This window comes from Equus quagga, chromosome 10 (assembly GCF_021613505.1).
Source record: "Equus quagga isolate Etosha38 chromosome 10, UCLA_HA_Equagga_1.0, whole genome shotgun sequence".
Lineage (NCBI taxonomy): Eukaryota > Metazoa > Chordata > Mammalia > Perissodactyla > Equidae > Equus > Equus quagga.
The window spans coordinates 16,949,897-16,974,222 of record NC_060276.1 but is presented as its reverse complement, the minus strand read 5'-3'; the positions used below and the strand labels follow the sequence as shown (position 1 = coordinate 16,974,222).

Sequence of the window (24,326 nt, the reverse complement as noted above, 5' to 3'; positions counted from 1 at the left end):
CAGTGACCTATGAATTCCTTCCCAGAGCTGGGGTTGGAACTCCATCCTCCAATCTGTATCATGTGGCCATTGAGCACATGAAATGTGACTAGTCCAAGTTGAGATGAAAAAAAGAATGTAAAATACTTCATTAACAATTTTGAAAATATTGACTACACGCCAAAATGCTAATTTTCGGACACATTGGGGTAAATAAAAATATTAGGTTCACCTATTTCTTACTTTCTTAATGTGATATTAGAAAATTTTAAATTACATATATGGCTTGCACTATATTTCTACTGATCAGTACTAACCTGGATGTCACACTGAGATAGGATGTAGGCAAAAGAGTATTGAATTGTAGGGAGAAAGGAAAACTAGAATTCTATGAAGACTGAGCACAAAATAAGTAGACTTCTGGAAAACAAGATTTAGAATCAGTTGGCAGAACTGATAGCAGCAAACAACTACCCCAGGGCATTTTCCAGCATAATAAATCATTTGCAAACTCTAGGAAAAGAAGTAGATAGCTAGTTGGCCACCAGAGTAGATGGGGCATTTGAGGAAAGCCAAAAAAGTAGTATATCTGTATCGTACTGGAATTAAGTTAGTATAAAGCTGAAGTAGATTCTGATAAGTCAAGCTGTGTCCTGTAAGCCCTAGAACAACTATTAAGAAAATAATAAAAAAATACTGAAAAAAGGCTTTAAAGGAATCAAAATGTTTTACTAGAAAATATTCACTTAATGGAAAATAAAGCAGCAAAGGAGGAATAGAGAGACAGAAAAAGACATGAGACATATAGAAAACAGAGTAAAATGGCAGACTTAAATCCTACCATATCAGTAATTACATTAAATATAGATAGATTAGATACTCCAGTCAAAAGAGAGGTTGTCAGATTCAATACAAAATATATACAACTTTGTGCTATCTACACGAGACTCAATTTTAGATTCAAAGATACAAACTGATCAAAAGTAAAAGAATGGAAAATGATATCTCAAGCAAACAGTAACTGTAAGAAAGTTGGAGTGGCTATACTAATATCAGAAAAAACAAACATTAGATAAAAATATTATTAGAGATAAAGAGAAATGTTTTATACTACTAAAAGTGTCAATCTATCAAAAATATATAACATTTATAAATATATTATCTAACAAGAGAGTCCCAAAATACATGAAACAAAAACTGACAAAACTGGAAGGAGAAATAAATAATTCAGCAATAATAGTTGGAGATTTCAATACCCCACTTTCGATAATGGATAGAAAAACTAGGCAGAACATCAACAAGGAAATAGAAGACTTGAACAACACTATAAACCAAATAGACCTAACAGACATCTCTAGAACACTGCACACAGTGACAGCAGAATACACATTCTTTTCAACTGCACATGGAATATTCCTCAGAATAGACCATATATTATGCCATAAAACAAGCCTCAATAAGTGAATAAGGATTGAAGTCATACCAAGTATGTTTTCCAACCACTAAGGAATTAAATAAGAAACAAACAACAGAAAGAAACTTAGGAAATTAATATATATATGAGAATTAAACCACACACTCCTAAGTAACCATATATGTAGAAATAAAATAATACACTGGTAAGTATGTTGTCTCTAAAACCCTAAGGATGAAAGGGTCAAATAAGAAATCACAAAGAATATGATAAACTACTTTGAAGCTAATGAAAATGAAAACATATTATACCAACATATAAGGGATGCAGCTAAAGGGGTATGTAGAGGGAAATCTATGGCTGTCAACAACTATTTGGAAAAAAAGAAAGATCTCAAATCAATAACCTGAACTGTCACTTTATAAAACTGGAAAAAGAAGAGCACATTAAAACTAAACCAAGAAGAAGGTACTATCAAGAAAATAGTAACTTAGAGCAGAAATTAATGAAATCAAGAATAGGAAAACAATAGAGAAAATCAACAAAATCAAAAGTTAGTCCTGTGAAAATATCAAGATTGATAAACCTAATTAATTAGACTGACCAAGAAAAGAAGAGAGAAGACTCAAATTACTATAATCAGAATTGAAAGAGGGGATATTACTACTGGTCTTACATAAATAAAAAGGGTTTTAAGGGAATACTAAGAAAAATTAATTACCAACAAGATATATAACATAGATGAAATGGACAAATTCCTAAAATGACAAAACTACCAAAACTGACTCAAGAAGAAATAGAAAATATAAATAAACTTATAGCAAATAAAGAGATTGAATTAGCAATTTAAACCTTCCCACAAAGAAAAAGCCAGGACCAGATGGCCTTACAGGCAAATTTTACCAAACATTTAAAGAATTAATGGTAATCCTTATCAAACACTTCCAAAAACACAGAAGAGAAGGGAACACATCTCAACTCATTCTATAAGGCTAGTGTTACCCTGATACCCAAACCAGACAAAGACTATAAGAAAACTACAGGGGCTGGCCCCATGGCTGAGTAGTTAAAGTCCCACATGCTCTGCTTCGGTGGCCTGAGTTCACGGATTCAGATCCCAGGCATGGACCTACTCCACTCATCAGCCATGCTGTGGTGGCATCCCACATACAAAATAGAGGAAGACTGGCACAGACGTTAGCTCAGGGATAATCTTCCTCAAGCAAAAAAGAGGAATATTGGCAACGGATGTTAGCTTGGGGTGAATCTTCCTCACCAAAAAAAAAAAAAAAAAAGAAAGAAAAAGAAAACTACAGACCAATCTCTGTTATGCAGATAAATACAAAAATCCTCAACAAAATACTAGCAAACTGAATCCAGCAACATATAAAAAGGATCATACACAATGACCAAGTGAGATTTACTCCAAGAATGCAAGAGTGGTTTAACATCTGGTAATCAATGTAATTATTATTGTTGTTGTTAGTATTATTACATTAATAAAATAAAGGACACATACACATTAGAAGCAGAAGAAGAATTTGATAAAAATCCAACATAGTTTGATAATGAAAACAATCAACAAACTAGTTATACAAGGAAAATTCCTCAACCTAATAAAGGGCATTTATGAAAAACCCACAGCTAACACCATACTTAATGGGGAAATACTGAAGGCTTTTCCTCTAAGATTAGGAAAAAGACAGAGATGTCCATTCGTGCCACTTTTGTTCAACATTGTACTGGAGGTTCAACCCATATATTTACGGTCAATCAACTCTTGACAAAGGTGCCAAGACTGTTCAATGGGGAAAGAATAGTGTTTTCAACAAATGGATCTGAAACAACTGGATGTCTACATGCAAAAGAATGAACCTTATCCCTACCTCACACCAAATATAGAAAATTAACTCAAAATGGATCATACACCTATATGTAAGAGATAAATCTATAAAATTCTTAGAAGAAACCATAGGTGTAAATCTCGTGATTTAGGATTAGGCAATGGTTTCTGAGATATGATATACATACAAAAATAAATATATTGGGCATCATCAAAATCATAAACTTTTATGTTTTAAAGGATATTATCAGGAAAGTGAAAAGATATCCCAAAGTATGGGAGAAAATATTTGCAAATCATATATTTGATAAGCATCTAGTATACAGAATATACAAATAATTCTTACAATTCAACAATGAAATGACAAATAATCCAATTAAAATATTGGAAAAGGATCTCAATAGACCCTTCAGCAAAGAAGATATACAGCTGGCCAATAAGCACATAAAAATTATTCAACATCATTAGTCATTAAAGAAACAAAAATTGAAACTGCAATGAGATACTACTTCACACCCATTAGACAGCTATAATATAAAAGACAGCTAATAACAATTGTTGGTGAGAATGTGGAGAAATTAGAACTCTCATACATTGCTGGTGGGAAAGTAAAATGGCTCAGTTGTTTTGGCAAATTGTTTAAGAGTTCCTCAAAAGGTTAAACATAGAGTTACCATATGACCAACAATTTCACTCTAGGTATATTCCCAAGAGAAATGAAAACGTATGTCCACACAAAGACTTGTGTACAAATTTTCATAGCAGCACTACACATACTAACCAAGAAGTGGAAACAAATATCCATCAACTGATATTGGATAAACAAAATATAGTATATTCATACAATGGAATATTATTCAGCCATAAAAAGAAATGAAAGAGTGATACATGCTACAACATGGATAAACCTTGAAAACATTATGTTAAGTGAAAGAAGTGAGATGTAAAAGGCCACATGTTGTATGATTCCATTTATATGAAATGTCCAGAATAGTCAAATCCAGAGAGACAGAAAGTAGATTAGTGGTTGCCAGGGTGGGAGAGGGAGGATGGGGAGTGACGCCTAATTGGCACAGAGCTTCTTTTGGAATGATAAAATTGTTCTAATATTGATTCTAGTGATTGTTGCACAACTCCATGAATATACTAAAAACAAGTGAACTGTACTCTTGAAATGGGTAAATTGGTAAATGTATTCTATGTGAATTATAGCTTAATAAAGCTATTTAAAAAAAAGAAGTAATGAGGTGGAATTTACCACTAACCCAATGGGAACAAGGATTTGGACTTGAAATTAAATTGATTTAAAAATTAAAAATGCTCCAGACAATGAGATATTATTCAGCACTAAAAAGAAATGAGCTATGAAACCATGAAAAGGCATGGAGGAAGCTTAAATGCATATTACTAAGTGAAAGAAGCTAATCTGAAAAGGCTACATACTGTATGATTCCAACCACAGGCATGTGCCACATAATGACATTTCGGTCAACGACAGATCACATATATGACGGTGATCTCGTAAGATTAGTACCAGATAACCTAGATGTGTAGTAGGCTATACCATCTAGGTTTGTATAAGTATGCTAATATGATGTTTGCACAACGATGAAATCACCTAATGATGCATTTCTCAGAATGTCGTTCAGTGATGCATGACTGTATATAATATGCTGTAAAAGGCAAAATCATGGAGATAGTAAAAAGATCAATGGTTGCTAGAGGTTGAGCGGGAGGGAGGGATGAATAGGCAGTGCACAGAGGATTTTTAGGACAGTGAAAATACTCTGTATGATACCATAATGATGGATACATGTCATTATTTATTTGTCAAGACCAACAGAATTTACAACACCAAGAGTGAACCCTAGTGTAAACTATAGACTACGGGTAATAATAATGTGTCAATGCAGGTTCATGGATTGTAACAAATGTACCACTCTGGTGCTGGATGGTGACAGGGTGGGAAGCTGCGGGTGTGTAAGGGCAGGAAGTATATGGAAACTCTCTGTACTTTCTGCTTAATTTTGCTGTGACCCTAAAAGTGCTCTAAAAATAGTCTATCATTTAAAAAAGAAAGCAAAAATAATAATAAAAGATGCACTCTTTCTTATTCTTCTGATTTTTGTGGGTGGATATTCATGCTTTCTATACTCTTGATGGCTCCTCGCTATCCCAAGGATGAACTCCATTCCTCTTTAGCTTGATTTAAGAGAAAAATTAAACACCTATTCTATGCAAAATATTGTATTCTACAGGATGAGGAGAGGAAAAGAGAATAGCAGCTTCACACACTAAAACTGATGGCAGGTAAGTCATAATTGAGACATACTGTATTTTTCTGTATTTTTTAAAATCTAGAATTTGTGACATTTGTATTGTGCTAGCATGAGTGGGGCAATGATTATATTAAGTAAATACTGTAGAGGACACGTACCTAGAAAAAACCATTTTCAAATGGTCTGATTAACTTTCCAGGTTCCTTTTACTCCCCTAAAACTCCCTTCACTTCCTCCTCCATTGCTTTCTCCTTTTCCCTCCATCAAAAGAAATAGAGTAATATGTAAATCCCAAGAATCAGAAAAGTAGTTGCCATTTGTTATGAAAGGGGAAGAGACCCTGAGTAGGCAGGATGGATAAGAATAGACAAAAAGTTTTTGGGATTTGATAAAAGGATAATATGTAAAACAAGAGGATATCATTAATTTATCCCAAAGATACGTAATAGATATCTACTCATTTTCATACCAACCTAAATTTAATCATCATTTAACAGTGGTACCCAACAAAAGCAGTTTAGCATTATACTGCACAATACACACTCAAAAACAAAGAACCCGTAAACACAGCTTGAGTCCTCTTCTACTCCCAGGGATTTCAGCACTAAACCAGAGCAAAAGAAGACGAATGCCAGAAATCCCCATCAGGAATCTAGATATATCACATTGCCCTTTATTCAAGAGTCTTCTGTGAAGACCACTGTGAGCAGCTAGAAAACTTGTATGTTCAACTTGGTCTGCCTGGCTGGGAATCAATTCACCTGAACACCTGGGGGAACACGATTGATCCTCCTGGTTATTGGTGGCAAGAGTTGGGCAAATGCAAGCAGAGACCTACAGATACACAGGCTGAATAAACTTGCTCAAAGACACACGAAACTCTGAATGCAAAGACTAGCAGGACCTTCAAGTCCTTAGGAGAAATGAGGAGTACCTAGACAAGCATGAAAGAGCCATCCTAACATTAGGAGAAGAATCCAGAAATTCTGCTGCAACCCAACTAGTTTAGTTTCTTGAAACAGCTTCCTAATATTTGTGTTGCTAGCTCCCGGCATAGGGTCTTTGTCACAGGAGCTCAGTAAATATTTATCAATGATGGTGCTGTTATGAGAGGACCCCAAAGGTGAACACTCCCATGTGGGGGAAGACCTGGAAAGAAGAAGCCAGCTTGTCTCACGGCGTATGAAACGCATCATGTTACATTTTGCTAATTTTCATAGTAGTTCTAAGAGGTTGGCATTTTTATTCCCATTCTATAGATGAAGCAACGAAGGTTCAGGGAGATTATACACTACGCCCAGGGTCACTAAGACAAGGAATGGCTGAGCAGAGAGTCACATCCTGACTCCTGAAGCCTGTGTTCTTTCTACTATACCACGCAACCTTTTCTGACTCTGCTCCCTGCAACACCAAGCTGACCCATTCCTGTGCAGGGTATCGACTCAGCTTTCTATCTCCAAAGCTTTGCTCTTAAAAATCTCTATGGGGCTATTAAAAATGAATGTTTGTGGTAATTTATTATTCCTGGTATCTCAAAGAGTCTTCGGTCAATGATAACCAGAGCTGAGACAATTCTGAATGGGGCTTTTCACAGCACAGCAGTTTAGTCATGCATTAATTTTTTTAAAGCAATGGATTACAGAGTCAGAAGAAATGGTGGGAGAAGAAACAGACTTTAAAACTTGATAAACACAGATGTGTGAGGGAAATGTTTCCACCAGTGTGTATTCTTTCACCCTCTGGGATCTGGGGCTTGTTAACATCCTTTTCATACTGAAAGAAAATATAACATGTATTCTATAGCTTCTATCTGTCAAGTTTGATTATGTCAATTTATTATAATTATTGCTTTATTTTCAATCAGAATAAGAACATTAGTTTCTTGCTATTTTGTCTGGAGTACCTTATGTCTAGAAAATTGAGAAGAGATTGTTCAAAGGTGATTTAAAGTGTTCATAATTTTTTTAAAAATCTGCTAGAAGGTTGCTAGTCAAGAAACCCATTAATTTTACATTAAGAATTTGTTAAGGGGAATGGGGCAGTTGAGTAAATCAGAAACTCTCTTACCACAAAATTCCTTCCATGTTTGGAAAGAGATCATTACCGGGTTCAATGTATAATAAGAAAGCTGGAGCTTGGTATTTCACCATTCTTTGGATTTCTGATCAGTAAGGGGGAAAATGCAGGTGCCATATATCTTTTAAAGTATCTTTTAAACCTAAGCTTATCAAGAATGGATTTTTTGAAAAAAGGTAAATGAAATAGGCCCTGATCCTGAGGGAAGTCTGAGCTCCAAGGGGATTTAGAAAAATCTAATTAGGATTAATACAAATAAGAGGAAAAGCAGAGAAAAGAAGCTAAGCCCATTGGAAGTTCTCATGCAATTCTCAAAACCGCGTGTAGGAAACAGGATGAATAATAACTGAGCAAGCAGGCAGGAATGAAATACCCATAGGAACTTCCTGGCTCCCATCTGCCTCCTTCCCACCAACTAAATCAGCTCGCGTCCACCTTTCGAGGGAGCCAGGTTCTGCCCACACATTCTAAGACTGGGGCTGGCCCTGGGCAAAAAAATGACTCTGAGGAGCTCTTGCAGGAGACAGCAGCTGAAGCGGCCTTGTAGCTGGCACTTACTTCCAAGTCTTTCTGCCTCACTTCTTTAACCTGGAAAATGGTACTAATGATGATTCCCTCCTTATCAGGATCGTCGTAAACATTCAGTGAGTTAATCCATGTAAAGAGCTTAGAACTGTGTGTGGCACATAGCCAGTGTTTAATAGATGATCACTCTCATCGTCATTATCTTCTTCACTGTACGGATTAAGTGCTTTTCCAAGGCCACTATCCTGTGGCAGCCCAAGGCAAAGACCTTAGATCAATCTTCGGGTTCCTGGACTGATGTTATTTCCACCGTACAACGCAGCAGGTGATTGCAGAAGCACCCAAAGGTCCCACAGACATTTAAACATTTCCCCCTACAACTGAGCCACAGTGACTGAGCTCTCCATCCTAGATAACATTTTTGCCGAGTTGTCTGGTGATATATAATTTTGTTAAGTGAAGTGAGTTTTTATCTCAGGAGAGGGAATATATTAGAGAACTAGCAGAAGCAGAAATGGGCTTCCTGTAATGATTGAACCACGATCAAACATCAGTATTTTAAACCAAGTACAGGGCCTGAATGAACAAGACTCTGAGCAAGGTACAATTTTGAAGGAGAGGGACAAGGGACAGGCTTAGAGTAGAAGTTGGTCAGAGCTGGGAGCTAGGCAGCTGGAAAAAAGGGCAAAAGTCTTTCAAAAGACTTTAGAGGAATTCCTTCACAAACATTGGGCATTTAGGTTTTATCCCATGAACCTGATCCTCGAACTTAGTTCTGGTTATTCATAATTTTCTAGAAGCATAAGAGAAAACCACACCCAGAGCTCAGAAATATGGATATGTTGACAAGTTGATTTCCATGCCAAATCAAAGTCTCCTTCAGTTTTACTTCATGAGATTTAACAGTACAAATAATACACAGTGTAGGCTTGAGTTATAAAAAGAGGGGTTCATCTATGAACTATAGAGGAATACCAAGAATGACTTTTAAAAATCATACGTATAATTTTTTTCCTTAAAAAAAAAAAGATAGCACATTAACTTCAGGCAGTGCTTGGGCTGCATATTTTATGAGGTTTATTTGTACTGCATATCTTTGATGGGCTCTATTTGCGGCTGAAAGTACAAACATACTGATTACAATCACTCTTTCCTACATTTAGGAACAAAATTAATTATCTGCAAAAAGCAGAAAGGCTCAGATAGACACTCAGTCAGTAAATGATAATAGACAGCGCCCAAATATAATGACTCCGTTTCCTACTTTATCTGTTTTAGGCATTCTGAGTGGAATGAAAAAAGGAAAAATTAATTCAGAAAGAATTTGAATTGGGTAATAAGAAGGCAGCACGAGCCCTCCCCCACCCCCACCTCCCACAGGAAATATGAAAGCAGCCTTGCTGGACGATGCACTTCCCAAAGAGACTGTTTTTTGGTCTTCTGGCTTCCAGCATTTCTTTTATTTGTTCTTGTTTTACTTTATATAGTAATTTATTTGAATGATATGGTTAATATTTATATATATATTGTTTTACTAGCAGTTTTCTAATATGCTTATACATTGTGGTATTTAAAATGCTTTATATATTAATTCCACAACTTTTTATCTTATGAAATCTTTTTTCCAGAATGTTATTGAGGTATATTTTTGGATTTATACAATTCACCACTTCAAGTATACAACTTAATGATTTCTACTAAATTTACCAAGTTGTGCAGCCATCACAACAAACCAGTTCTAGAACATTTTCATCACCCCAATAAGATGCCTCATGCCCATTCCAGCATCGCTTTTGAGAAGTATGATGCATTCTGGACCCCAATGTCCAAAGAGACAGTTTAAAAGAACACTAAGAAATCCCTACTTTCACCAAAACAGAGGTTATTTCTCTTACCCCATTAACATTGTCCACAACAAGGAAAAGAAGGGTAATGTGTGAGACCTCGTACAGTGCCCAGTGCCAGCACTCAGAGAAATCTGCCCCAAATTCCATCATCTTGGCCTTTTTGTGAAACTCTTTATTACAGCAAATATTATAATCATCCCCTCCCTTGAGGAAATCACTGTGCTGCAGTGTAACTTCATTTAGAAATGCTTCTGTGATGTTCAAAATAGGTTCCCAATTTTTCAGGTAGGGCTGCGTGGATTGCCTTTTAAGAAACAGCCCAAGTAGAAAGCATTTTCTGCCAGAGACGTGAGCAAGATAACAAAATGCACAGGCTGAAGCGGTTAGTGAGCCAAGCTTCCCTGTGGCACTATTGTGAGTGAATGATGTAGCGCTATCGTCACCAAGAGTAACCTTATTCCAAGTGGGGAAAAAGGAATCACAGAGGAATCGCACTGTGTACATGACTCCATGTCTTCTGAGGTGGCTCAGGTTTTACAGTGAAGAGAGCAAGTATCCAGGTGCTTTTCTGCCCTCACCATGTTACAGGCTGCTTTTGCTGTGCTCTGATGCCCTGGCCACCCAACATAAAAAAGGCGTTTTGGACTCCCTCATTGTCATTCTGGGAGCACATGGATTCTCAGAATATCAGGTCATGGCTGGAGGCGTTCCTGGACTTCTGCCCACTTGGGTGAACGTTCCTGACTTTCTAACATTTCTGGATATACTCCGCGGACAAATCAGTCCTCCACGTCACTCCCGGTAGACATGGATAACCATCTGCTTACTACTCTGTGCTGATCACATGCTTCACCTTAGAAGTGCAGTAAAAGACAAAACTTCATTTAGCCAAGCCACTTAGCAATACAAAACTCCCAACCCCAGAGCCTGAACAAGCAAGAAAGGAAAAGATAGCTTGGAGATCGAAAGAAAGAGCAAGAAAACAGTAGCTGGAGGCCCAAAGTAGCAGAGTTTACTCCGAACCAGAGGCAACAGTCAGGTGCCTCTTTCATACTTTCTTTTTAAAGTATTTTCTGAAGAGCTAAGAAAATTGCCACTGATCTGTCTTTGGATCTGTCCTCTGCTACCCTCCAGCAGGTGGCACACAGCCCTGCCTTTTGGCCAACCAGTCAGGGCTGAGCTAAGTGTCTTCTAACTTCTAATTTCCTTGCCTGATCCTCTAAAAGCATTGTGAATTTGAGAGGTTCTTACAGCTATCCAAGGTTGCAGGACATTTCTCCACATGGGTCTCGTGTGTTTCTTCATGTTTTATAAACAGGCACTCAACACCCTTTCTTCCAGACTTTTTCACGTATCTTTGTATAGTGAACAGCCTTGGAAGACAGAGAGAGTGTTTCCTTTCAGAGAAAAGAGCAGGCAGGCTTACCACCTATCATAGAAGATTTGAGTTCCCTAAGCTCAATGTTCCTGTCCTGTAATGTAAGTCACTGTGTGTGCAGGGGTCATCTGGCCTTCTTTACCTTACCCTGTGGGAATTAGGGATTGGGGATCTGCCACAAATGCTGATACTCTGGCTACTGTGAGAAATCAACTGTCCTTCATCTCTGAGCTAAGAATCTCGTGTCTTTAACCAGCATTAATGAAACTGTGGCCAGATAACTTGTTAGCTTGCAATTAAGGTAAAAATCCTAGATCTTTCACAGTTCTTGAGGATATGTCCCTGCCACATCAGTCCACAGATGACAGAAGGACGAAAAACTTCTTTCTAAAGATTTGGAACACATAAAACAACTGGTAATCAGTCTGCCACTTCTTGCTGAGGCAAAGGCAAATAATTCTAGATTTGTGAAGAGCCCACCTAATTTCCTAATATGACCCATAACATATATAATTTCAGGACGAAGCATTACAAAAAGCTTCCTTTGTGTGGCCACTGTTGGAAACTTACACAGAAATTAACATTTAGTGCCTAAAAATGGTGCCATTTTTTCATTTGTATTCTTCTCTTCAATAAATAGGTAATTTATGTTTAAAAACTATATATTTCCCCCAATGGAATCACTAAAGCTATGTTAATTGTGAAGAAAAAAAGGATGGCAGCCTGTAAACATTTTGTCTTTCCAGAAATGGACCTCACACAAATGACATTGCTTACCGCAGTTCTAGATGCTGACCTGCAGACACTAATTAGGTATTGAGCCATTTACTTGTTTTTATCACTTTGAAATCACTTGGTACTGAAAGTAGCTTGTATGAATTCAGACAAGGTATCTCTATTTGAGACTAAAAAATGAAAATCCAAAGTGATAGCATGAGGAGAAAAACACTGACATTCTGACACCTGAGAAATAACCTCAGCCTTCAAAAGCGGAGAGGAAGGTAGGGCTAATCTTGGAAATTCTGATGAGTTACAGTCACTCACACAGACAGCAAAATATCAGAATTTGATAGAGTGAATTATTATTGAGGATCAACAGAGAATCTCCCCCAGAGCTTCCCAGCACACATAAATACTGACTTCACTGAAGATGTCTTCAGAAATTCTAGCAAAGGAAATGGATGTACTTGGATACAAGGGTATATTAGGTTCTCAGAAGGCAGCATCACTATTAAGGAAACTCTCTAATAGAGACTTGGATGTATTGTTAAGGTCCTGAATCAAAGGCAAATGCACTAAAAACCATCTGTTGGTCCAACAGGTAGATCTGAAACATTGCAACTGGAAGATCAGCTATTCCTTACCACTGGCACTGCTCATATAGATTCCAGGCAAAGTATTTCACTGTGTGACTGGGTCTTTCACCACCTATACAGCATCCCTTCTTCTCCCAGAAACCACTCTGTGCCTTTAAGTGTTAGGAAGACTAAAAATCTTATTCCTTTCAGTACTTCCTTGGGAAATACTATAGCAAAAGTCTCCAAGGAGCAAGAATGAATTCAAAAACCAATTGTGCAGCTGGAAAAACAGTAGAGAGTAATACAGGATATTAAATAAGATAATAAAAACCTACTTAGCCCATGTTCCGGGAATGAAGATTCCAGTAAAGAGAGAGTGGAACTATTTGAGAGAGAACAACACAGAGTAACGGTTAAAAGTATGAGATTTGGAGTCAGACAGATGTAGCTTGGAATCTTAGCTCTGCTACCTGCTAGCCAAGTGACCCCTGAGGGCAGCAACAGAGTCACAGTCATCTTTCCACTCACTCCCTGTGACCCCCAGTGTTGATCACAGTGCTTCCACAATCAGATTTTCAATAAATGCTTCCTGAAGTGAATCCTATTTCGAATAGTGCTAAAATGAATATCACAATGAGGGAAGAAACAGAGAAATCGTGGTGGTAGAAAAGGTTGCAATTTTGCACAACATTCAATGAAGCATATAACAAGCCAAGGTAATGAAAGTGTGGGAGAGGAAGCACTAACACTGAGAAATTCTGAGATGAATCAATAAAGAAAGTACATGAGTACAAACGGAAAAATAAAAGCGCGAACAGCCATGCGAGAATATGTGAGCAATTACTTTGAGGGGTAAAAAAAGTAAATGAAATCATAGAAACTTCTGGGAAACTTTCTGGGAGAGCAATAAACATCCAACATGTTAATTAATACCCATTTAATCAATGGACGAATTATATGTAAAATGCACAATGGCTATGCATATAATCCGTACATAGGTATACAGTAATGATAATCAAAATGGTTTCAGAATAAAAACAATTGCATTTTAAAAGGACGGTTGTGGTATTAAACAATTTGGGTGTAATGTAACAACAATGTTGAAAATATGTGTATTGAAAAGTGTACATATTTGTATTTGCTTCAAGGTATAAGATGTGGAATTTCATAACGTGCTGATAAATTTAACAGTGATACTCTCACCCAATTAAAGACCTACTCACTACTCAGTTGGGGCCAAGATATTTAACCTAGTTCATAAACGTAGATGAAGAGTCAAGATGGATCTGTTTATAGTCCCATCGTTAATACTTCCATACAGATTTTCTCTCCTTCCCTTCCTCTCCCAAACACACACACACGCACGCACACACACACGCACACTCTCACACACATACATTTTCACACATTTACTATTTTTATTCACTTCCTTGGACTAAAACAACAAACATCTTGGCACTTAAAAATAAGTTGAAAAACCCATTGTCCATTTGGCACTAAGAAAAATGTGGTAGAAAGAGTACTGGACTGTGGCTTAGTGAGCACCTGCCATGTGCCTTGAACTCTGCTAGGTACTTTGAACGTATCATTTCAATTAATCCCCATATATCAACACCATTTTATAGATGAGGAATCCCAGGTCCTAGCATTGCCATTAACTGTCCTTCACTTCCAACCTCTGGGCCTTACTCTATCTTCCAAATGAGGTGGCTGGATTTGCTCCCAAGGAGTGTCAGACTCAGTTAGGCACTTCTTAAATGACAAATTCTCTGGCCTCTCCATAGACCTATGGTATCTGAATCCCCAGGGGCAGACTCCAGGAATCTCTTTAACAAGTTCCACAGGTGACTGTGATGATGAACCAAGTTTGGGGACTAGAGGCTTACCACCTCCAGGGATGCTGCCAGCCACAGCACCCCAACCTTCACCCTCATGTGTTAACTTGGTGGTCTGAAGAATTGAAACCTAAAGCACCAGCAGGCCACACTTATTAAAATTTAACAGTGCCCCATTCACTTGGAAGACCAAAATGTCCATCATAATCTGGGGTAGACAGTAGCCACCAAAACACTGGGCAAAGCCCCTGTATGGCAGATGTCATGGCATGGCTTATAGCTAGCTAAAATGGCTGTCCCAACAAAGCTCAGGAAGAACATATTTTCAAAGGGGTCTCTCACCAGATCTTAATCTCCAGCAGAACTGACTGGCAGGGTTTTACATTTTATCACAACAGGAAGGTGAGGGTGCTACAACAGAATCTCATTAATGCTTTCATTTTAAATCAGCTTTTGCTTTGGGGCATTCTGTGGGTTTGTTAACATGAATAGAGTTTTGCAGTCTACCCAGCCCTCACTTCCCCTCACCCTCCATAAATAGCCCAGTCTCTTTCTGGCCTGTACAGAGTGTGGGCTGAATCACACCTGGCCAATGATTCCTCCACCCCCACCATTTGGTATATATTACTTAGAGCTGGTGCTCATAAAGCAGTAACAAGGCAGAGTTTACATATGCTTTCTGTTCTAGTTCAGGCATTCCTTGGGGAAGGCAGACTGCATGCTCTCATAACCAGCTGGGAACTGGGAGCAGTCAGGCCCTTAACGGCCAAAACAGAAAGGGACTGCATCACTGAGCACCTCTTGACAGCCAAGGCTTTTCCTCCTGAATGATAATGACATGAAATGTACTCCCTCTGCATACACACACACACACATGTGTGCACATGTGCACCTAAAATATAGCAGGTTTGGCGCTGCAAAATAGCCATCCAACTTACATTCACAATGTCTTTGCAAAATCCTAATGAAGCTTTTAGAGTGAAAGTCTGAGAAGGTCTAACGGGAGACAGACTGGTATGGTGGAAAGAGCACTAGATTGCAGCAGCAGAAGACTTGGATTCTATTTCCGGCTCTTCCATTAATTAAATATAACTTTGGACAAGCTCCCTGAACTTTATTTCTTCATTTGTAAATCAACGGGATTGGACTAGCTGATCTCTCACGGCCCTTCTAACATTCACATTTTAGTGACATGTTCACTAAGGTGAAATTTATTCAGTTACATGTCTGTCAACTAGATTGTGACCTTTTCAAGACTTAAAAACTGTGTCTTGGGTAACTTTGAATACCCAGCACCCAGCAAAGTACCATGAACAAAACAGATGCTTAATAAATGTTTACTAAATAAACCTTCATGCCTAGAGCCTGATCAAAGCAATGACTTGATCCCTTACCAGCTCCCCACCCTATTTTTTGTGATTAAAAGCACTAGAGTAGAATATATGCTTTCAAGATCAACTATGTAGCCGTCAAGTGACAATATCAGAGGCAACCTTTAAACACTCCTATACCCTATCTTTAATGTTGTCTCCTTATTTTTCCTCTTACTGAAGACATTTCTACACCCCTGGCACCCTTGCTTTGTTTCTGACATATAGTGGGCCCTCAACCAATATCAGGTAAATGAACATATGAATGCACTCACTTTTCTTTTTTTTTAGTTCTATGAGATTTACTTTTGCACAAGGCCCCAGAATCTAGCCTCGAATTATAAAGCAGTCAAGGGAACAATTAGCCACTGAAGAACACCATGGTTAGATAGGACATTTCTGTTCATTTTACTATAAAGTATTTTTTCAGCAAATGTGTTTTAAATGGCTAACATGGTGAATGGGGCAATTAGAGCGGCTCTGTAAGTAACCATGCAGTGAGTTGCATCATTTCTGTCCTCCTTCTTAGTTTAATTCACCAAAGAAACCAATTACCCCTATTGTTTTGCACTTTCAGAGTTTAAAGACAAGGCTAAATGGCCCAATCTGCCCTCCACATTCTGGGCAAGCAATGGCTCGGAGTACACAGCAGTTGCACTGTATAGAAGCTAAGAGCATGAGTCAACCAAGCCAAGTAAGCAAACCAAGCCACCCAAGCATGGGTTTGAATCCCAGTCCCCACCCCCCAACTCCACTTAACTAGCTTTGAGATCTTGGGCAAGGTATTAAACTTGTCTAAGCTTCATTTCCTCCTGTGTAAAATGGGGACAATATTAGGACCTATCTCATGGATTGCTGTGAAATAATATTATGTAAACTGGTCAGCAGAGCACCTGAAATGTAGTAGGCACTGAATAATAGTAGCGTTTTATACGATTCTGCCACTTCCTTCTACACAGCTGGCAGCATTCAGGAATCAGTCACCACCACCTTGCTGGGACCTGGCTTGTAGCACTTGGCTGTATGTTCTGCTCTACATTGAAAAGCGGGTGCTGCCTGTGGTTCTGAAAGAGCGCACTCTAGCTTCGCAGGTACAATGTAACTAACAATATCTGACTGAAACCAAGCAAACTGCTGCCTCACTTACAGAACTGTCCTACGCCCATCACACATCCCACCAGCCTTACGCTGGTATAACCAAGGCTGCAAAAACAACTGTTGGAAAGCATGGATGTTCTACCTCGCTTATGTTCTTGTGTAGGTTTATTTAGTGGGTTCTAGCTGGGTCTCCTGTGTTTAAAGTCATTGCTCAAAATGGTAATGTGATATACATGATTCAGAGCATGAGAGTGAAATCAGAATCAGAAAAAACGGTGATAACTTAGTTAAAGGGAGACCTGATCAATTTCTCAATCATGAATCTGAATCTGAATTGGGGCTCTTCCACTAACTATAGCTGGGCGCCCTTGGGCAAGTTACAGTTTCACTGAACTTCAGTTTCCTCACTTGTAAAATGGAGATGTTAGCTCCTGCCTCAAAAGGTTGTCAAGAGGATTATGATAACTAACAACAATGGTAACAATAGCTAACATCTACTGAAGACTTACCATGTTGTAGGCACATTCTAAGTGCTTTGACACATGTTGTTCCCTACGAAGAAGACATTCTTTTCATCCCAATTTTATGACTCAGAAATACGAGGATCATAAAGAGAAAATGATTCACCCAAGGTGCCATGGCAAGCACGGTTGGAGCTACACTTCAAAACCAGGAGTTATGACTCCACGGCCTGTCGTCTTAATGCGCTGCCTAGCTCTATGGGGTCATTCATTCCCTTTATCATCCCCGCCCACCCTCCAATCTTTTGCTCACTTCTCTCCATCAGTGCCTGCTGCTGGCCAGGCTGCCCCACCCTAGTAGGACCCAATTCCCCTGAAAACTGTAGACTGGTACTCACGGTGGTGGTCAGCTTTCCTCCATTCTTCTGGACATACTGGATGGAATCGTGGATCGTCGAAAAGAGACCAAGCAGTACATTCTCCATGTCGTAGATTCTGTACATGCCATTCACCAGTTCTTCCAGAGACAGAATGTATTCTCTCCAGTACTTGTCAATCTCCACCACACCTGCCATACAGCCTTGCATGACCACATTGCAGTAGCCACCACAAGGCTTAACCATCATCAGTCCCTGGCAGTAAGAGCAGTACCACATTCTGGTGAGCATTCGGCTACAGTCCTTACTGAACTTCAGGTGATCAGTTGTGTTGATCACTTCGATTCCAAGATTCAGGGCCTGGAGGAAGATTCTAGTGACTTGCAGTGACTTGGAAACCTGTGTCATAATAAGCTTGGGGAAATTCCCAAATACTTTTAGGTCACGTCTTGCCCCTCGGAGGCACTCATTGATGTCTAAGGTTGACTCAGGCAGGCCTGGGTTCATTAGCTGGGTATAGATGACTGGAAACAGGCTGTCAAACAATTCATTGACCATGTCATCCACGTTGATGTCAGAACCCAGAATGTAGAGAGACACATCAGTGAAAAATTCACCCACAAACTCAAAAGCTTGTGGGGTCAGGCTCGGATAGTTGTTTTTGAACATGGCATTGGTGTAGTTCTTGGCATGGCGAACAACAATTTCAAAGGCCTCTGTAAAATAAGAGATATAGAAATGCCCACAAATTAAAGCAGGAAAATCCAGGGTGTAATTGAATTTTATATTTCTCTATTGCTGTCATGATTAAGGTCCTATTTGCCTTAAATAATTGAGTCATATTCATTTCCGGCATTGCCTCTACGCCTGCAGTTGTTTGTTCCTATAAATCAGTTTTCCTTTCTGAACATGAAGTCCAAACCCTGATGTGCGCATAAATTCTCAAACACACAAATTATATTTCAAACGACAAGAGCCAGGATTCAGTTAACATTTCAGCCTCTCATGAAAATATTGATTAAAAATTGGCTAAATGAGAAGTTATTTCTCTTTCCCTCATTGATTCATTCAGTTAAAATTGTATTTCAAGACATTTTATTTTTAGACAGAGATAAATATTTGACAACAAATCATAGTCTATATAAACTCGCAACAATTTAAGCCTGTTCAGCCCTGGAGGAGACGCAAGTTCTTAGCCAAGAATAAAAGCTATCACGAATTTAATCATTTTGGGTAGATTTTCTCTAGATAACTTTAAAGGGAGCCATCTGACAGATTGCCAGACCTGGAAATGGAATTTGTCCCCTAAATGGGTATCTGGATGGGAAAAAACAATCCATGTACTTATTGATACATTTGATATTGAAAATAACACCTCTGGTATTTGCAGGCTGAACATCTGGAAGGGTAACTGCTAAGCTTCCTTGGTAAGTTCAGCTTCCACATGGCTTGGAAGTCTTATCTACTCTACAGAGACTATGAATTCAGGATTACATCTGCTGCTCCTACTCCTTGGCATAAGGCCCAATTAGTGTCATTGGTTTGAGAGAGAAAGCAGTAATGTCACCATTTCATTTTCTCCAAACTGAAACAATCCAGACAGAAATTATCCCAAATAGTCAGGGTTCACATTTATGTGAGGAAAGGGAAAACAATCACAATAGCAGGTTTTTCAAGAAATAAGACAGAGTTTAAAAACAAACAAAAATAACCAAGTTTCTTGAGACATTTAAAATTAACTTAGTATTTTCTTTCATTTCCTTCCAAAGTGCAAAGGTCCATGACAGATGTCCTCCAAATGATGCCAATTCATGAGCCTTGAAAAATCAAATTATTACCACTTTCAGACTCCTAGAGAGACTGTACTCCAACAGCTCCTTGGGATCACTTAGTCCAACATCTCAGTCATCTGTGGCCGAAGTGAGCTCTAGGTTGTGCCACCGCCATCTGCCCTAGATCCCTCACAAGGTAGAACACGCTTGCTAGATTCTTCCCTTGGGCTTATGACATGCCTAGCAATGTTGAGCAGATGCCGGTGCAATTCAGTTGGGCTTCCAAGCCCACTTGAGAAAGTTAATCTTCATTTCGATCAATTGCTAAATACTCCTTTGTTTTGTTTGTTTTGTTTTGATTAGAACATTAAGCAATTCCTGGAAAGTTTACCTGTTTTATAACAATCTCTTCCTAACCCCACATGCTACTTTATTCTCAATCCTTGAATCTAAAGGTTGAATGAGGCCAGGAGATCATCTAGCCCAATGCAAAGGGCCAGTCGATGAATTCTTAAAATCATCAGAAATTTGGAAATTTAAAAATATTCCTTCATTTTAATTTTAGTTAGCAATCATTTATTATATACTAGGTTCTGTGCTAGGTACTAGGGGTACATAAGTGCTGGGTAGATGGGGAGAAATGATACACCATTGTTGTCTTAAAAATACTCACAAGCTATATGGTTTAGAGTCTACAAAACACTTCCAAGCATATTATGACACACACTTTTTACAACAACCTTCTGAGTTTGATATTGCAATCCCCATTTTAATCAGTCCTAGTATTCTAGTGGTTAAGATTCAGTGCTCTCTCTGCCGCAGCCTGAGTTTGTTTCCTGGTCAGGGAACCACACCACCGTCTGTTGGTTGTCATACTGTGATGGCTGCACATTGCTGTGATGCTGAAAGCTATGCCATGGTATTTCAAATACCAGCAGGGTCACCCATGGTGGACAGGCTTCAGCAGAGCTTCCAGACTAAGGCAGACTAGGAAGAAGGACCTGGTCACTCACTTTGGAAGAAACTGGTCATGAAAACCCTATGAATAGCAGTGAAGCATTGTCTAATATAGTGCCGGATGGTGAGAAGATGGCGTAAAAAGACCAGGCAGGGCTCTGCTCCACTGTACACAGGGTTTCTGGGAGTCAGAATCAATTCTACAGGCACTAACAACAACCAAAAATCTCCACTTATTTTTTTCAAGATTATAAAAATATTTATTTTTGTTACTAAAATTTATTCTAAATATTTTAGAACTTTTCCTCATATTATTAAGTTTTTTTGGTGGTTTGACATAACTGATGTCTTTTTTTGAAAGTTACTTTATTGAGGTCATATTGGCTTATAACATTGTGTAAATTTCAGGTGTACATTATTATGTTTCAGCTTCTGTAGAGACTGCATCGTGTTCACCAGCAATAATTTAGTTTTTATATGTCACCATACATATGTGTCCCTTTACCCCTTTTGCCCTCCCCTACTCTTTCCCCTTTGGTAACCACCAGTCTGTTTTCTGTATCTATGTGTTTGTTTATCTTCCACATATTAGTGAAATAATATGGTATTTGCCTTTCTCTGTCTGACTTATTTCACTCAGCATAATAGCCTCAAAGTCCATCCATGTTGTCACAAACGGCCAGATTTCATCATTTCTTATGGCTGAGTAGTATTTCATTGTATATATACCACATCTTCTTTATCCATTCGTCCCTTGATGGGCGCCTAGTTTGCTTCCAAGTCTTGGCTATCGTGAATAATGCTGCAGTGAACATAGGGGTGCATGTATCTTTTTGAATTAGTGATTCCATGTCCATGAAAAAATTCCCCTTCTTATAGATGATGAAATTGAGGTTCAGTAGAGTTTAAGCACTTCCCCAGGATCACACAACTGCAAACTAGAATCTCACAGCGATGGGTACACTCTAGCTGCCCTAAGCCCTATAGCCAGCACACACATTCTCAAAAATTTTTGGAGAAAGTTGAGTTTTTTTAAGCTCATTATTTTCTCATTGGCTTCTCCTCTACAATGGAAATGTGTTAGAAGCCCAAGACCAAGAAAGCAGAGTCGTACTTTCACCTTTGCCTTGGGGCAGCATGAGGTAAGGAAAGGATGACTGCTGCTGCGATGCTACCCTGTAGGTCTCAATCATCTCAGCTACCCTAAAATGAATTCTCTACAAGGCAAATTTCATCTCTAGTACAGTGCATGTATTCTCTAATGTGCAAGACATATGACAGTGAATTTCATAGACTGTACTGCCATCACCCTTTTTTCTCAGTTTCTGTTACTAACACTGCTGGATCAATAGAAAAAGAAAATTACAAAAGATCATGAACTCTTCAGCAGAAAGAATAACAACAACACATATTGCAGAGGGAAAGGGCTAGGGGTTCATATCTGACCTCAAGCTCACATGTGCTCCCTGCTCCAACTTTCACAGCTCAGAATCCACTTAGCACATCTCTGGGCTTTGCCCAACCCCCTTACTTCTGCATCACAGGACAACAGACCAAACCATAACCGCTCAAGCAAAGGCTCCTTGGGGACTTATGGGAACCAAGACTAGGTGAAAAGGCATGCTCAGCTTGAGGTTGGCAACTTGAGGTTTCATGAAACGAAGCCAAGGGCAAGAATCACTGCAAGGAAGTTCAGCCCATTGATTTTTTTGGTCAGATAATAACGTACACTTAAGCTATGGGAGGTTTCCCTCTGTCTCTTTCCAGGGAAGAAGTCAAGAGTTATGTCCAGGAAAAACTGGAACAATGTAAAATCAGAGCTATAATAAAAAATTTTGTACTAAACAGAAAATATTCTATTTTTTTACAATATACAGAAAGATAAATGATACAGATAAATAGATCTAATAAATTGAGTTAATACACATCCCAATATAGCAAGGTTTCTGGGTTTGTAGGTGCCCCCATTACCATCCTGATCACCATTATTTGTACACACTCTAGTGTTGTCAATGTCGTCCTTAAATTTTGGTGCTCAAAAAGGGACACAGTTCTCCAGATGTGGTTTGATACACGAAGTTTGCAATCAGGCTATTACCTCTCTTTAAATGGTTCAATAACTTCTTCTACTATTCCACCTCCCCCAGCAGGACATATAGCCTATCACTGTAACAAAATGACCATCCTTAGTATTTGGTGCTGATGTTTCTGTATTCACACCTAGACAGAAAGAAATATGTTTTCATGGACCTTTTCAGTAGAAGGCTGGATATTTTTTTAAAAAGGAGAGTATAATTGTAGTTGGAAGAGAAGAATAAATAAACCATTGAGTTCCCTTCAAGCTTTTAAGAATAAGGCAGTCTACCCAGCAGTCTGAGAACGATAAATACTTTATAGGATTTTTTTTAATCCCTAGGATAAATGCCAGACAACGGGTGGAACTGGAAACAGTCTTTGTTTTCAAGCATAGGTACGTTAACGGAAAAAGAAAACTGACATTTATGAGGTATCTGCAGTGTACATACCAGGATCTGTGATAAACTTGCTCACATCTGTCCTCTCACCTAACTTTAATACAACCATATGTATTTGGAATTATTTTTATTTGACTGGTGAGGAAACTGAGGCTCAAACAGGTTAAGTGACTCACAAAAGGTAACACCTATCGTTAAATGCCACAGCCTGAATTTGAATGTAGATCAGTCTAACAACAAAGCCCTTGCTAATTCCACAACACGTGTCAGCCTTGAAAACTGGATATTGGGAGACTTCTAGTCTCAGCTCCAACACGTCAAGAGATTGGAAATCATTATTCTCATCCTCAACAATAAGACAATAGCTGGACAAACTGAAAATCAGTGATTCTTCTTAGACTTATTAGGGAATTGAGGTCACAGGGCAAAGTGCCACCCCAAAATCTGGGAAGATAGGCAAATACATAGAACCACAGTTGAGATCAGCTTACCTGGAGCAGAAGCCACTGGAGCCATAAACTAGTAGGAACTTAAATGGTAATTTTGACAAATTGCTAGAGGTTGAATGTGGACTAGCTTCAGAGTTAAAAACTCCTGGGCCCCCAGTCTTATAGGTCCCAGACACTACCATGGGATTTACCTCAGAAAACACACAAAGTACTCATGGTGAAGATCTAAGAAAAGTCTTGTTTTTCAGGCAGGGGGAGGGGAAAAGTAATAATTTAGAAATACACCATGAGTGTTCTCCATAACAAATGGCTGCTCTCCAAGGGACACAACTATGCCAAAGCCTAATATACCTGAGAGAAGGGCAGTTAGACAACCCCAGCCCCCTTTAGCCTTCCTGTCATACCTAAAGAGAGAAAAAAAGTCTTAGAAAAATTTATGAAGGTCACACCCCAAGGATTTAGGCCCACTAAAAGACTAAGATTAATCATAAGATTATAAACCACTTCTACTTCCCCCATACCTTACCACCAGAAAGACACAGACCCCATTTAAGAAGGTGCTCTTAGGGAAACCCAAAATCAATAGGTGAGAAAAAAATAAAACAAGGACACTAGAGGAAACTAAAGCCTCTAGCACCTACAGCTACAGCAAAAATTAAACAGCCCAGCTTCTAGTCAGATTAACATAAAACTTCAAACTAAAAGCCTAATTACCTCAGTTACTATTATCCAATATATCATGGCCTACTTTCAACAAACAATTACAAGCCACACTAAAAGGCAAGAAAAACAGTCTGAAGAGACAAAGCAGTTATCAGAACCATGCTCAGATATGGCACAGATTTTGGAAATATCAGACAGGGAATTTAAAACAACAATTATTATGTTAAGGGC

At 38.6% G+C, this 24,326-nt stretch overlaps 1 protein-coding gene across 2 annotated transcripts in view; it reads right to left on the bottom strand.

Annotated features, from left to right (window-relative positions):
- The window catches only part of GPC3 (glypican 3), a 403,705-nt gene that overhangs the window by 167,337 nt on the left and 212,042 nt on the right, over nt 1–24,326 (bottom strand). For both annotated transcript variants that reach the window (XM_046673282.1, XM_046673283.1), the window contains one exon: nt 17,802–18,496. In XM_046673282.1, coding sequence (XP_046529238.1) covers nt 17,802–18,496 — 695 coding nt within the window. The remainder of the gene's footprint in view (nt 1–17,801; nt 18,497–24,326) is intronic.